General features: G+C 36.6%; 1 protein-coding gene across 1 annotated transcript in view; it reads left to right on the top strand.

Moving 5' to 3' along the window:
* USH2A (usherin) overlaps positions 1-16,938 on the top strand; it is a 777,205-nt gene that overhangs the window by 398,666 nt on the left and 361,601 nt on the right. Inside the window, exons 32-33 of the mRNA XM_003930351.4 lie at positions 12,603-12,762; positions 14,138-14,309. Coding sequence (XP_003930400.3) covers positions 12,603-12,762; positions 14,138-14,309 — 332 coding nt within the window. The remainder of the gene's footprint in view (positions 1-12,602; positions 12,763-14,137; positions 14,310-16,938) is intronic.

The following is a 16,938-nucleotide window of genomic DNA, read 5'->3' as shown; positions in this document are numbered from 1 at the left end:
AAAATTATTTACCTGGTCTTTAATGGTTGCCCCAAATAATGGTTTTAGTATTACTTTCTTCATTTCTTTCATATCCCCTGTGCTCCAGCTAAACTGAACTATGTTGAACTAAGGTAAACATTTCTCTCCAAGCTTGTACTGCATTTTTCTAGTCTTTTTGCCTGCTCTTCCCATCCAGAATGTCTTCACTCTCTGTCTCTACTGCTTTAAAACCTAAACACTTTTCCATGTTAAGTGCTATTTCCTCTTTGAAGTCTTTATATTTCTCTAGCCATATAAAATTCTAGGAAAATAGTGTCATACTTGACTGCATAAAGATTTAAATGGTTTATATAGAAAAATGAAACCATTATTGAAATGATAAAACAAGTAACAAACTAGAACAAAATACAGCATGCCTATTTAATATTTATTGATAGCCTGCTAATAGACACTGTGCTAGGTGCTATATCCATATAATATTGACTTATTATTTTTCAGTTAGAAAAAGAGAAACACTATTAGATATGGGTCAATTAGATAAATAGGCACTTCCCAAAATAAAAAAATATGTAAAGAAAGTCACAGAAATAATAATGATGATGACAATAAATGAGATGCTACTTAACATTTTTCAAATTTGTAAATTTTTTTTAAATTAAATTTATTCATACTGATTATTAGAAGATTGGGGAAAGAGCTCTTTGATATAATGCTGCTGTAAGTGAAAACTGGCAATTTATATGGTAATATGCCATAGTTTTGTTCTGCATGATCTCAGTCCCCCTGCAAATGTGTGCTCTACTTTTCTCTACCTTGTCCTGAGCTTTAGCCTCTGGATTCTGTTTGGGTTCTGCCAGTGTAAGACACAATAAAGAGAACAGCAGACAGGAGGGAGTGAGGCCAGGGTGTTCGTTCTCTAGGCTTTGTACTTCCAAGGGTTCAGATGGGCAGTAGCTATTCTTCCATTGAGGGGGAGGCCATTCCTACAGTACAGCTCTCTTTCCAGCCTGATGTGGTCCTCAGCCTAAGGCAGCAATAGCTTGGTCTGTGTTTAGCTACTAGCTGTGTTCTCATTCTTGAATGTTTCACTTAACCCTGCCCCAAATCCTGTAAATAGTTCCTGCCATATTTCTCTTCAATTATTCTGTTTCAATGTGTCATCTTCTCCCTTGTCAGGACCCCAAATGATCGCTCTTTGACTGTGAAATTATTCCTAAGAGTTTATACCTAAGAAATAACTTAAAATGTACTCAATAATACAGTAAATTCATCTTAAATGTTAAAATAGTGGTATAAATGATGCTAGTGAAGCACAAAGGAGAAATTAATTCAAACTGGAAGCGTTAGAGAAGGTTTCCTATAAGACGTGGCATTTGATGTGTGTCTTAATAAGGGTAGCATGAGACTATGTCAAAAAAGAAATGCGTATGTCTTGCCACCCAAAAGAGATATCTTGGCTCTTGAAGGCCGAGATTTATTGCTTTCTTATGCTATATACAGTCTGGTATAGGGCTAGGTTGAAATAGTATTACATTAATATTTAAGAATTGGTTATGGGTTTTCATTGAGAACCATTCTCAGGTGATACTTTACTAAGCTGACAATAGACTTAGCACTGCCTGGCAAATGGTAGGTAGTAGTCAGTGATAGAGCCATGATTGTTACTGAATTAACAGCATCTTGACTTCTCTAAGATATTTGAAAAGGAACACTGATTCATAAATCTATCCTTTTCCTGCCACAGGTAGTCAGGACTTATTATTCTCATTATGTCTTTATTAACTTCTGTTGCCTAACAAGATATTATATATTGTATGTCACATGAATATTTTCTTACAAAGTATTAATTGATTCTTAATCTTATTAAAGAATATGATAGTAGTAAATATCCAACTAAATCTGAGAGAAAAACCTCCAGTTTCACAGGAAAGATTAGCCAACTTATGCAACTAAGTTTGTTCAAATAATAACCCTATAAAGTTATCTCAATTCTCTCCCATTCCGTTTGTGAGTTGAAAGCATTGATGAAGATCAAATGCCAAATGCTACCTCCCTAATTCTATAGCTCTCCTTGTCCAGAGGCAAGGTAGGGGAGTGGGTAAGATGGTGTGTGTTTGTGTGTGTGTGTGTGTGTGTGTGTGTGTGTGTGTGTGTGTAGACAGAGAACAAGAGCAAGACAGAGAGAGACAGAGGGGGGAAAGAGGGAGGAAGGAATGGAGGAATAGAGCAGGGGACTTTCTCTTGGTTTATAATATAAAAGTAACCAAGAAAAAAAGCCTGGGTTCAATATTTTATAATTAATTATTACACATGGGGTGTTAGAGAAGTTCAGGAAGCCAGAGTAGAAGACAGCTAGGTAAAAATGCTGGCAGCCTAGGGAGTTTTTCATGGGGGCCTTTTTGTTCTAACCAGCCACAGAGGAAAAGAGAGAAATGAGGAAGCATCATCCTTTATTATCACAACTGACAGTGACGGTTCTCCCCACCATCCCTCCACACACACAGAGTAGTGACTGATAACCCCCAGCAGGTCGCACTCCCCACCACATGCCACCTGCTGCAAACATGTTGGAGGAACCAGGTTTTCCTTTCTTTTTTGCCAGTTTTCTTATTGCAAAAAGGTTTTACTATCCAACAATGAAGAGTGTCCAAAGTATTAGGGGTCGTAAGATGCCTACAAAAAGATACATCCTTGTTCTCAAAGAGCTTATAACACCATCAATCCTGATGACTGGTATAAGGATGCTTGCAAGGGAGATTTATTAAAAGGACAACTCAGTAGAGTGCAAGCTATGCATATGCGGAAGAGAGTCGGGAGATGTTTCATGGATAATATGAACATTGAACAGGGTTTTGATGAAAGGGAGGGAGTTGGATTTCTCTGATAAGATGGAAAACATAAGAACAAATGGAAGAATTTATTGAGTTTAGTGACCCTGTGTTTAGTTTTTTAATTTTTTTTTTTTTTTTTTTTTTTTGAGACACAGTCTCGCTCTGTTGCCAGGCGCCAATCTAGAGTGCAGTGGCGCAACCTCGACTCACTGCAACCTCTGCCTCCCAGGTTCAAGCAATTCTCCTGCCTCAGCCTCCCGAGTAGCTGGGGCTACAGAGGCGTGCCACCATGCCCAGCTAATTTTTATATTTTAGTAGAGATGGGGTTTTACTACATTGGCCAGGATGGTCTCTATCTCTTGACCTCGTCACCCACCCATCTCGGCCTCCCAAAATGCTAGGATTACAGGCGAGAGTCACCACGCCCGGCGGACCCTATGTTTATTAATTATAAGGTCAGAATCTGGTTCTTCCGGAATCAAAATGCTGAGCAAGCAACTGTGGAGCAAGGGCTACACTATGGCAGAGATGAATGCAGCCTGAGATTCCACATGCATCCTAGCATAGCTCATTGCTTTTCAGGCATCCACGAGAAACATACCACCTCTTAGGTCAGCTGCCGAAGGTGTGTTCTCACTGAACCATAACCTAGCAGAGGTTCTCAGGTTGGAACACCAAATAACAAGAACATGTGGTCAGTGCTACCTATATCGCTCCAACATTTTAAAATATCTAATTGATGATTTGTGTGAAGGATGCGTAGAGATGAAAGGCAAAGCAGGAAAAGCTGTGTTTTTCATTTATGAAATATTGGGAAGCTACCAGAAGACCAGGCAACATTCATTAGATCATCATAAAGAAGCAAAAAAAAAAAAAAGTACTATGTAATTTTCTGATGATAGAAATAAATAAAAGGGTATAAATTCTTCAGTTTACACCAGGAGTTAAAAGAAAATCATCACCTATTTATTGGTTCATTTTGTAAATTGAGATCAATGAAATTCTCTGAACAACAGCATGAAATCAATCTTAAAATAGCATATAATTCATGGCCAGTATTGTAAATTATAGTTTGCTTGACAGTAATCGGTGAGGTTTCCATGCACTGGGATGCATTTCCTTGTAACACGTCTGAGGATAATGCCTGTGGATCCATTTCTAATGCATGTTAGAGTGATCTGTTTTTCTCTGTCCACAACTCCCTGTGTTTGATCTTATGCAAATGATGCAATCAAGCAAATGGAAAACAAGATGTTGTTGCTCAGGGGCTCTGACAAACAGTGGCCTTATGTTTTCAGGGTTTCCCCACTCTCCGTTTACCCAACTCAGATTTGTGTACGTACCTGCAATTGTTTGAATCTTTTGATCCATTATATTGCCCTCCAAGGGACTAATCACATCTGTAGAGACATGTTACCAAATCAGTTGCAGTTAAGCTAGGAGAGAGTTATCATTACATTCCTCTTTGCTTTAAATTTTAAATTGGTGGCTTTGTTTATGGCTTCGCTCTCAAAGATTGTCTTAGCCTCACTTCCCTGTAACCAACTCTTTTTGATTTCTTTTTATTAACTGTTTTTAAAATATTCTCTCTCATTCCATTCATTCGTTTTACATGTGACTACTCTTTTCCCTCATGCCCAACCTGATGCCTCCTCTTCTTTTCTTCTCTAATTTTTTATTTACCCATTTCCCTCATCATTTCCTCCTGTTTTGCCAAGAATTTCCCGATCAGGTCACCAGGCAACTTTCTCTGCCATACGTCAAATTAGGTTCTCTTAGCTCTCTCTTTTTTTTCATGCCTCATTATTCAAAGAAGACTAGTAATACTTCATCTTCTTGTGCAAATACACTGAGGATATTCCACTTTGGTGTGGACAGCACAGGCAGAAAAGTAACTTGAAAGTCAAAAAAGCTATTTAATCAGAGTGGTTTTCTTTGGATTATTAAGTTTACAGTGTTCAGATTTTTAAAACCAAAAGAAAATCCCCAACTTCTATTGTAGCAACAACATGGCAGTCAGATTTCCCAAACCAGAAATGTGACCTAACTAACTACTTTGTGTGTGTGAATTAACTTATCTGAAATATGTAGAAAACATTTTAATTGTACCTAGGTTCTGAAAATCTTGGCTATGTGGTTATGATAAGCAAAGATGAGGTGCTGGTTGAGTGTGTAACATTTATAAATTTCAGTCTGCAAGACATATATGTATGTCTCTATCTCTGTATACAGTTATGTTATTTCTATAATTCTGTTTAATATCTGACTTTACTCGCATCCAACTTATTAGTAAGTAAATCACAGTCACTCTGGGGATGCGTGCACCTCCACTAATTATGTAAAAGCTTCTGGGGTCTTACCTAGTTCCTTAGCATATGGAATGTGGCTACCCAAGATGCCCTCTTTCTCTGTGCAAAGGGATAACTATTGGGACGACCCTTTCACATTCAGTGGATATCCTCATTGCTTCCACATTATACTTGGGCTACTGAAATCTTTGCAAGATTTTCTGTGGCCCTGCCTGAATACAGACACCAAAGTCTTTCCTTTTACTCCTGTCTTGCCCCCTGACCTGGGACTCTAGCTTGAAAACAGGGGTCAGGGCCCTTCCTTATCAGAGCTTGAACATTTCTCCTTCCTTCTATCTTCAATCCATCAGCTGGGAAATCTGAATTAGGGAAGTGGGAGATTCCATACTTCTTGTTTCTCCTAACATTATATCTGAACTCTGAGCCTTCTCTGTTCCCTCAATTATTTTGCAAGTTTTTGTTTGTTTGTTTGTTTGTTTTCCTGCCTCCTGACCGGTCACAATCTGTTTTATGGAGAATATCTATTTTATAGTTAAATTCTGATTACATAATTTAACTGAGTGAACGAGTCCATTTTCATGCTGCTGATAAAGACATACTCAAGACTGTGTAATTTGTAAAGAAAAAAGAGGTTTAATGGACTCACAGTTCCATGGGCTAGGAGACCTCACAATCATGGCAGAAGGTAAAAGGCATATCTTACATGGGAGCAGGCAGGAGAGAGATGAGAGCCAAGCAAAAAGGGTAGCCCCTTATAAAACCCTTAGATCTCACAAGACTTACTACCATGAGAACGGTAGAGGGAAACGGCCCCCATGATTCAGTTATCTCCCATCAGGTTCCTCCTACAACATGTGGGAATTATGGAAACTACAATTCAAGATGAGATTGATTTAGATGGGGACATAGCCAAACCATATCATTGAGAGACATTTAGGTAAAATTAAATGCAGAAAAGATAGAGGGTCAGTAGCAGGGAAGGTTAAAAGAAACAAAATAGGTTAATATGACAATCAGGTTGATCTCAGTTTCCATTAAACAAATCCTGAGCATTATAGGAGTTTAGAAGAGAAAGCTCTACCTGAGGGCTTCAATCTGAACCCCTACTTGGATCCTCAAGAGAACTGGCCAAACTGTGAAAACAAAAGAAGGAAAAAAGAAATCAATAAAATGAAGAGACAAAGAAACAACACAGTTGTGGCTGAGCAGTTCCAAGAGCCCAGTGCAAACTGGAAAACCTAAAGTTATAGACTGTTTCAGTGTGTTCAGTGATGCCTCTCAGAAGCATTTTAGAGATATGAGAAGTATTAGAGACATAAGATGATAAGATTTATCCAGAACTGAGAATCGGGATAGCCATATAGAAGAGGACTGGAGATGTGAAGAACCCTATGGGACCTGGGAATATGGCTTTGTTATGAATGATCAAATTTCATAACAAGGAAAATGCAACTCTTCTGGAAATAAGGTGTCAAGAGATTGGACATTGTGTAGGGGCATAGGAGTGATTGCATCAATGTGACAAATGAAAGAGGTTGAAGTAACCAGTTTGTGGTCACAGAGTGCAGGATTTAGATTTAGAATCTTGGAAATCATTCTGCAGATTATCAAGTAGTAAGTGTAACTATGCTGAATATTGAATAAATGAAGTAGAGGTGAAGGGCATTGCATTTGAGGAAGTTAAAGTAAAGCCAGATTCGGAGATGAGTCATTATTGAGGATGTTAGAGTTGCCAAAAAGGGATTATGATTGAAAAGAAAACTGAGCCAATGCTGAAGTCATAGAGAAAAGCAGTGTGACCGGAGATGTAATGGGGCATGCGTTAACTAGGTTTGGGGCAGATCTTCTTTTAAATAATGAATTGATATTGATTAACTATGGCTGTTTTTTTCTCCATCTGTGATATAAATGTATATCACAGAAAATTTAAAAAATATGTGTAACAAAAATTCAATCATCTGTATGCACTCACTCTAAGAAAAACATTGTTAACATTTTGGTATACCATTATCTCCTGTTTTGTTTTTATTTGATTTATTTGTTTTTATTGTTTCATTCTGTTACAATGAACCACTGGTACTTTGAAATTATGTTTTGGCATTCAGACAGGTACAGCTTTGCCTTTTTCTTGTATTTAATGGTAAATCTCCTTTATCTTACAACTACAGACCCCTCCATTGGCCTGGAAATTGTATTCATTATATTCTTGGAGACTTTAAAACATTTTTAGAAATTACTGTATTTCTGAGAAAAAAAAAGTGGCAGCCTGGGCAGGGGGCATAGAGATAGCCCTCTGGTCTTGCTCATTCGTTTTCAGCAAGTAATATTATATGAGTTAGTCATCACACTAATCCTGGAAATAACCTGGTGAACATGATAGAAAATATTTCTCGGAACTCAAGAAGTTTACATTCCCCTGGGAAGGATATAATATTAAGACATAAATGACTTGTTTAAGTGATTATGATATGGAACTAAGCAAGGTGGTATGACAAGAACCTGGGGATGATGGTGGCCATGTTGTTCAATTATCAAGAAAGACCACTCATAGAAAGATGAGCCTGAAGCATAAGAAAAAGTCATCCAAGGACAAAAAAGAAGAAAATAGATTTCAGTTAGAAGGAGCAGCACCTGCAAAGGCCCAGAAGTGTGAACTTGTTGTGTTAGAAGAACAGAATAATGTCTAGTCCAGTGTATGAAAAAAATGGGGAGGATGTCAAGTCAAATAGGATTTCACTGGGCATTATTAGAGTTCATTCTAAGAGCAACAGAAGGACACTGCAGGGTATTCCTCTGAAGAATCAAAAGATCACTCTTGGTGGATGATCTTGCTTTTTAACTGGGAAAATTGAAGTAGTCAGAGGATAACACCCATAGACTCTGCTACCCTCTACCAACCCACCAGCATTGGCACCCACATAGTCTGCATTCCCTCCCATTACTATAAATTGTCTCCTTCCAAATTCTACTCTTTCACTTTTGAACTAGATTCTCCTCTTTCACATATTGTTGGACAAAACTCCAACCATTTTTCTCTCTTTCATCCACTTCCAGTTTTCCCTTCACTGCTGGGTCATCCCATTACAAACAACATAAATTTTTCTCTCATTTAAGTAACTTTCTCTCATTTAAATTATCTTTTCTTGATTCTACTCACTTTTATCTATTGCTTTGTTCATCTGTTTTCCTTTACCACAAAAGTTTTTGAAAATGTTCTTTATGTTCACTTTCTCTAGTTCCTCTTCTATTTCATTATAAGCCCACTCACGTCTGGCTTTGGTGCCCACAAGTTCACTGAAACTTCAATTGTACAATTACTGATGACTTACATATTGTTATACCCGGTTATCAATTTTTAGTTCTCATCTGATTTCACCTCTAACTCTTAAAAATCACTTCATTTGACTTTCAAGATGCTCTGATCTCAATGTTTCCTCATACCTTCCTGCTCACTCTCTGTCTCCTCTGTTGATTGCTCCTTTACTCATTGGTCTCTTATGTTGGTATCCCAGGGTTTTGGTTCTTATATCTTTTCTTTTTTCTATCTACACTCACACCATTTGCACTCCTAGCCACTTGAAATGCCATCTATATGATGATGACTTACCAAATGATATCTCAAGCCATTAACTTTATCTGTGATTCCAAACTTCTGTTCAAATATCCTGACAATCTCCTCTTGGATATCTAACTAACATAGCAAATGTCTAATAGACATTCATAATATTAATCCTTTATTTTCCCCTCCATGCCTTCCTCTACCAATAAAATGGTTACTTTATCCTTCCCTTTGCTCAGGTCAAAAGCCTTGGAGTCAACTCTGGCTCTTCTCTTTCATACTCTACCTATAGTGCACTGGGAAATCCTGTTAGCTTTCCCTTTAAAACATATTTGAAATCCAACCATTTCTTACTTGATTATTATAGGCCTCCACTTACTTGATATTATAAATAGCCCTTTAGTGACATTTATTCTTATGCTCTTGCTCACCACCATCTATACATCATCTAGCAGCCAGGGTGATACTCATGAAGTCCATGTTTGATTGCATGACATCTCTGTTCAAAATCCTTAGTAGCTGTCTAAATAGAACCTCTTAGATTAAAAAACAAAATTTTTACAAAGACCTACACGGCCTGTGCAAACTGGCCCTTCACTAAGTTTCTGATATTATCCCTAACTTACTTCTTCGTGATTTGTTCTGCTCCAGCCACCTCCTTGCTAGTCCTCAAGTGTGTCAGGCATGTCCCTCCTTCCTTTGCTGTGCTTGTTGTCTCTCTTGGAATGGTCCAACCCCAAAATTCCCACAGCTTTTATACTCACTCCCTTTCAGGTCTTTGCCCAAAATGTCACCTTCCCGATGAGAACTCTGCTGACTCCTACCTATTAAATTACCAGAACTTCTAATTCTCCTTCCCCTGTTCTCTGTTTTCTGCAGCCCTTTTCAGGTAATGCAGCATGAACTTCTTAAACTCTGTTACACATTCACTTTAAAGTCATGCTGTCTTCTAAAATGCAACAGTTTCTTACCCACAAACTTCACAATGCTTTGGATAATCTAGAGGTAAACTTAACTAGGAATGGAGGATTTGACAAGTTGAGTATTTATGATTTCAATCCTGGCTCACTAGCCATTCCAGACCTCTCGAGCAACTTGACCCTTCTAAGTAAATTCACTTCCTGTCCTGACTCCAACCCCCCAGTCCCAATTATTATAGAAATAGACACTTCCCAGTCCTTGGAAGAATCAAAGCACAGATAAACCCTGAACTATTTGCTTGAGGAAGCTAATTCCATCTGAGGGAGATATTCTGTGTGGGTTTAAGACTTAGGTGATCACAGTCACCTTCAATGCATGGAGTTTACAGTGTAAAGGTAAGTGGGGCATTCTATGATAAGCAGACACTGTGATATGTGCTACTATGACAATGTGTTCTTGAAATACCTAAGTCCTAGCTTGAGATACCTAAGTTCCAGATATGCAAGTCTACACCATGGAAACATATGCAAGCAAGTATGAGGCCTTTTTTGAATGGAGTAACTTCTTCATCACCTACAAACTGGGCAACTAAATCCCTGCCTTAGCAAAGTGGAATGAAAGAAAGAAGGAAAAACAATCCCACTCCAAAGAGTTCGCTGGTCAAAGAACTTTGTAGCATCCAGTCTCAGTTGTAGCTAAGACAATCTGATATGGCCATTATATATTTCAGAGTCACATGGATTTGGCCACAGGGAATATAATTTCTGGCTAGAGGATGTTCTTTCAGAAAGTTAAATGTGTTTTCATTTCAAACATCATAGGTTTTCTCCAATTGCACTGACTTACCCATCAGGAATTCCTCTAGGCTTGGTGACCTCCTTGGTTTTGCTCCTGCAATGGGACTTAGAGTCAAATCCCCAGCTTCTTCTTTTCAGGGATGACAAGGAATTCAGACAGATGAGAACAATGAAAGAGAAGAAAGGTCACCAGAGAGAGAAGATGAAGAGAAGAGAGGAATAGCAGATACAATATGTTAGCATATAAACACATTATAATTTTGGCCAAGATTGGCCCTGTTGGTAGTTTTGCTTTTCTCTCAGTAAACAGTAATCTACTCTCTTGGTAAGCATCTGAGGACACTGCTCTAATGGTTTTTAACTTAGTAAGTTTCCTAGAATGTTGGTCCAAATGAAGTCACCCCAGTTCTGTCTCAGTTGTATACACATAGTACGACTGTGGCTGCCATCTCTCAGCAGTCCTTGGCAATGCCATGTTGCTTCACCAGCAGCTTCAAAGTGTCCTTGAAGCATATATTCTGACTACCTTGACTGGGAGCGCCTCACCTCATCTTGCAACCATTGCATCCCTGTAGGATAGAATTTGTAAAGAAAACAAGGTTTGATCAAAAGCATTGAGAGTCTCTTCTTGTCGACAAATTTTGTTCTAAGGTAACTGTATGTACTGTAAATTATTTTTTAATCTCTCTTCTAGTGACCTACATGTTTAACCAATTGATTACACTTTGCATGAAAATCAAAGTATTCTTTCCCCAGTTTACTTTTGTTATCAGTGCAATGCAAAATCTGTTTGCCTGAATTAGGTTGCATTTCATTAATCTCTTCAACATGAAATTGTAATGGTTTATGGTTAATGAGATTTAGGAATATGTGTTACTTAAATTGTGACTGATTTTTAAAATATTTCAGAAAATAATAATTGTTTCTAGTAGTGTTACAGTATTAGTACACCTGACTGAACGTTAACCAAAGTTAGATTACCAAGTGTAATGAAGTGTTCAGGATATTTTAGAATTGAGTTAGTATATTACAGATTAGTTTAATGTAATACAAGAGAATTTGATATCCACACCGTATATTCTCACTCATAGGCGGGTGTTGAACAATGAGAACACATGGACACAGGGAGGGGAGCACTACACACTGGGGTCCATTGGGGGGAAATGGGGGAGGGGCAGGGGGTAGGGAGGTGGGAAGAGATAGCATGGGGAGAAATGACAGATACAGGTGAGGGGACGGAAGGCAGCAAACCACACTGCCATGTGTGTACCTATGCAACAATCTTGCATGTTCTTCACATGTACCCCAAAACCTAAAATGCATTAAAAAAATAAAAGAAAGACAGACAGACAGACAATATAAAATACCAGGGAAGTTCAGGGGAGGGGGAGATTCTTTCGGCCTAGGGCACTACTCTACTCTCATGGTCATATTTCAGACCTACTACATCTCATTCATTCATTCATTCCTCATTCATTCAGATACACATATTCAAAACCGACAATGTGCCAGGTATTGTGCTACATACTAAGGATGCAAAATGAATATGTTACTATTGCTGCTTTTAAGGTGTTTAGTGTATCAGATAGTCATGACGTAATGTTTTTAAATGTTAAGCTAAAAGTATGTACAAAGAGAAAGAGAAAAGGCTAATATAACTCCATCTTGTGCTGGGGTGACGCAAGGAGTGTCACCCCAACAGTCACCTGCACTGCACCTCCACAATTTGAAGGTCAAATAATAGGTGGTGGACAGAAGAAGAAAGGAATCTGAGGAACAGAATTACAAGCTCAAAGTCATTGTTACAAACTATGTATTTGCATTTCAAAGCCAACTCCTGTTGTCTTCAAATATGCTTTAAAATAATTTAAATATCTCATTTATTTTTAAACAGAGCCATTGCACTAAGACTAAACTTAGCAAATGATTTACCTGGTCACAGACATTCAAGAAAACAGTAAAATTGTTAAAATGAAAAAGTCAAAGCAAGAGTTTGATTGACACTTGTCTACTTAAACATAACCACAGTACATTTAAGAGATGAAGCACCCTATATAATATTGCTTTTGATTTTTAAGGCTATTTATGCATATTTTAAGCTTTACCTTAATAGTTCTCTGAGGTAGGACTACAGTGGAGGAATGAAATCTCCTCAGTAAGAAGTATAATGCTAAGTAAATTCTTGTTTCTTCCTACCTTGTAGGTTTAGCAGTGTTTACACCCCACCAGTTTCTACTCAGTGCATGCACACATGTGGGCTGTACAAACAGTTCCTGGGTTCTACTGCACACAGCACAGCTGCCACCAGAACATGTGGATTCCCCAATTCTGACTGTCCTGGATTCTAGAACTATATACGTACAGTAAGTAGAAATGTTGTCTCTCTCACATGCTGGTTCATGCAAGACTCTCAGTGAATTCAATCAGGGGAGGAGCTTGTGACATAAAATTAATTTTATTGTGATTAAATGCATAGAAGTGATTAGTTCAGTGGATCTGGAAACCTTTGATTATCACTTGCCAGCCTAATTTCCATTTTGTCTTTATGCAATCAGGCTGAGCTACATAGGTATACAGATTCCATGCAAACTTCAATAAAGGAAAAACCAACCACTTTCATGACTGCCTTGAACTTTTTATATACAGGGCATTATTTGTAATAATTTGGTATTAGAAAGCATATATATATATATATATATATATATATATATATATATATATTTAGTATAAACCAGGAACATCTTACTCCCTTATTCCTGCATTTGGTGTCAGAAAGGAAGTTTCACATATAGGCATGTTCAGATGATTCCTGATATTAGAGATTCTTGTCCCTTTCCTAATAAATGAGGTATAAGGTGTGCTATTGTGCTGAACTAAGATCTAATAGATCTCTCTTATCAAGAGTTAATGCTTGTTCATATTTATCTCTCTTGGTCTCAGTTTTCTTATCTGTAAAATAAGAGTTTAGACTGAATGGATTATGACATTCATTCAAGCTGAAATATATTATGATTCACATCTCATTGTTCCATGTCTAAATTCTCCTATTGTCTTCATGTGTCCCTAAGCCAAGCCACATTACTTAGCCAAAAAAGATTCCCCACAACTCAAGTATTTCTCAGTTTAACAATTTACTGTCTGTTCTATGACTTGCCCTTCTCATTTCCACTGATACGTTGCAGCTGTCATCTGAATGCCCTCTATCCTTCCTTTTACCTATCCAAATCCAATCCATCTGTTAACAATAAAATCTTATGTATCTAGGTAATGTGTCACTTCAGTCAAGAAATGCTGCCTGACTATTTTAGCCCTTCCAATCAGCAATTTCACTGTTTTCCATGATTATGTATTAACCCCATGTTGGATTCCTGGATTTTGCAGGACAATTATACTATGCCCTCTTTCCCCCATATCTAAATTCTCAGATGTTCTAGTTCTACAGTTTTTGTTCTACAGCTTAAATTCAAAATAAATACTCACATAGACATGTTTGTATCGTTAGCGAATTAAAATTACAAGTAACCAGAGGGCGGGAACCATATCTTACTTTCTTTTTGCCCCTCAGGATTGGCATTGGATAACTACTTTAGTGTTTTATTTTAAATGAATCAGTTTTGAGATTGGTGTTTTTTTAAAAAGTGTCACAAATCGAGCTTTATATGTGTCCTTTGAAAAATCCTGCATATATCAGTTTTGATTTGAATGAATGATAATAATGCTATATTTTACCATTCCCAGGTGGAAACAACCAAGAAAAATAAGTGGGATTCTGGAACGCTATATATTATATATTTCAAATCAAACACATGATTTTACAATTTGGAGTGTCATTTATAACAGTACAGAACTTTTCCAGGATCATATGCTACAGTACCTTTTACCTGGTAATAAATATCTCATCAAGCTGGGAGTAAGTTTATTTCCATCACTTTCTCTGTCCCCATCCCTTGCACTTCTTATTCTCTTCCCTTTGTCCCATCTTTTCTTTCTCTCTCACTTAAGAAAAAGCAAAAACTCAAAGGCTCGTGTATTGTTATTTATACTGAAAACTCACTTCCCCTCCTAAATGTGAATTCTGTTGATCTAATACCTACATATTTATTTTATTTTAGACAAAATGATAGAATAACAGTGTGAGTCAGTAGATTTACCCAAGTCAAAGTTGGGATTATCAGGATTTTTTTAATTACTTGCAGAACATCACAATTGTTAAGAACTATTTCTAAAGTGTTAGGATTAACAAGGTTATTTCCCTGTGGCATTTGTATTCATTTAAAAAAACAATGCACAGTATAAAAATGTAGATCTTATATTTGTAAATGGAAGTTTAAATGACCATCAAATATTCTTGATTGTTATTACATTCTGGTTTACATTATGCTACTGTCTCAGAACACTTAATAAAACCCCAGAATCAACATAGTTTAGAGGTTCCTTTAGACAGACAATAGCATTTTTTTTTTAATGCAAAATAGCACTTTTACACAAAGGTCTTTTAAAAGACCTTGATATTACTGTGGAATTTATACTCAGTAGTTCCTTTTGTTTTTTGATGAAATATAATCTTTTTTAAGTTTAATAGCACATCTGAAAATAACTGAATATAAACATGAGATTGTCCCTATTTGTTTTAAACACACTCTTCATTTTATAGCAATACCTATATAAGGATATTTGCTTTGATAAATGCCATAGAAAATATTCTGCTCTTGATTATGAATAAATTTACATTTATGTAGACACTGTGTATGCATTCATTTTACTTAACATGCTCTTGAATGCTCTAAATATTATACCATGAGAAAATAAACTACATTCAACTATTGCTAACTGTCTGACTTGACACCATAAAACAAGGGCAATCAGACAGTGGTGAAAAATACCATTCAAAACTAATTCCACGTGCCTAGGTGTTCTGCAAAGCAGAGTTTATGAAGCAGCACTTCCGTTACTTACACTTTTATTACCCATTAAGTAAGAAGTATACTAACTAACTTGATTTTCAAATACTAATGGAGAAATACAAGCTATTTTCAAAATAGTGGTAATATCAAAATCAAGAAAAGTCTTAACTGTTTGGAAGCAACCAAAATTAAGAAATTGTGCTCTTGGTTTTTATCAGAAGTAGGCAAATGACAGAAAACAGATTCTATTCCTAAGGCAGTTTTTAGGATATGCTGTGCAGTCAATCAGAATTCATATCAATCTCCTATATTTTATAAATCTGTAATACCTTGAAAAATACATACTAGTAGATTAGAAGTCATCTGCCCTGAGTATTAATTCAGATTTTGCTACTAACTGTGTGACCTAAGGCAAATTCACTTAACTTCACTGAGTTTTATTTTCTTCAAGTCTAAAATTAGAACATTGAACTAAATGATTTTTAATGTCTCTGAGCCATAAAATTCTATGATGCTAAAAAAAGTCATCCCAAACAATATTCTATGGAGTCAAATGCTATCTGTCAGCCACTGAATAGTGTTGATGCAAGATGTCATAAAGATGTGAAAATCCTTGCCTTAAGTCTTGGTAGGGAAATAAACTTGCTCACATTATTTTCAAGTTAACTGTATTTATTAGGGTAGAAAATAATATATTTTCACGAAGGATTCAACTAACAGGTTTTTTACTTAACTCTATTAAGCAGTAAATTAATTGAATCGGAACATTTTAGGTTCATCCTGGTTAATTGAGGGATTACTGTATATTTCACAGTTGCAATGTAATAACTGGCTTTCAAGGTCTTTAGATTAGTAGATCGAGAGCAGGTTCTCAGCAAAGTGGAGTTGTCTTTATAGATCATTTTAGCATGTTGACTAAGGGCTAGAAAACAAAACATAAAGATAACAATGCCTTTAAGCAGCCTTTGGAATACAGAAAGAATTATGGGGGTTTGAACCACTATGATTTACTCTAGGCTTGGAGCAGGTATGTTACTTCATGTAACATCATTTAATTTTCACATTTGACTGGATTATGAGCTGCTGAAACATGCGGACTGAATTTTTCAAAATTTGATCTGCAATTTCAAGCACAGTGCCTATTGGAAACTGGAAGCTGAACAAACAATTCCTGAATGAATGACTACCAAGGACATCTTTTCATAAAGGTCATGAGACTTTTATGATATGAATTAAATAATTTTCTTGGAAACATTGGAATTGGGAACTGTGTGGTTAGAAAACATATACTCTTTCCACTGCAAAAAAAAAAAAAAAATTAGCACAATATATTGCTACACTCAACAAAAGCTATTCTGAAGTATGATAAAATGTGATAGCTTCTAATAAAGAATACAATAAGTTAAAAATAAAGAAGTTATTAATACAAACAGCTATAAAAATAGGTGTTGTTTGATAATTTCCGTACTACTGCTAGCCAATTGTATGGATGGAGTCTAAGTGTTGTATGTTCCTGGAAATGGTATGCTTAACTTTTTAAGCAATTATGGATCAAGTGGTCTTTTTCTTTATGCTTTAAAATATGCAGCACTCTTAACACCCCCAATTCCTATGTACCTGAAAACTTACTGGAAA

The sequence above is a fragment of the Saimiri boliviensis genome, chromosome 14 (assembly GCF_048565385.1).
Source record: "Saimiri boliviensis isolate mSaiBol1 chromosome 14, mSaiBol1.pri, whole genome shotgun sequence".
NCBI classification, from domain to species: domain Eukaryota; kingdom Metazoa; phylum Chordata; class Mammalia; order Primates; family Cebidae; genus Saimiri; species Saimiri boliviensis.
The sequence above is the reverse complement of the archived record's forward strand: the minus strand, read 5'-3'. Positions and strand labels throughout refer to the sequence as shown.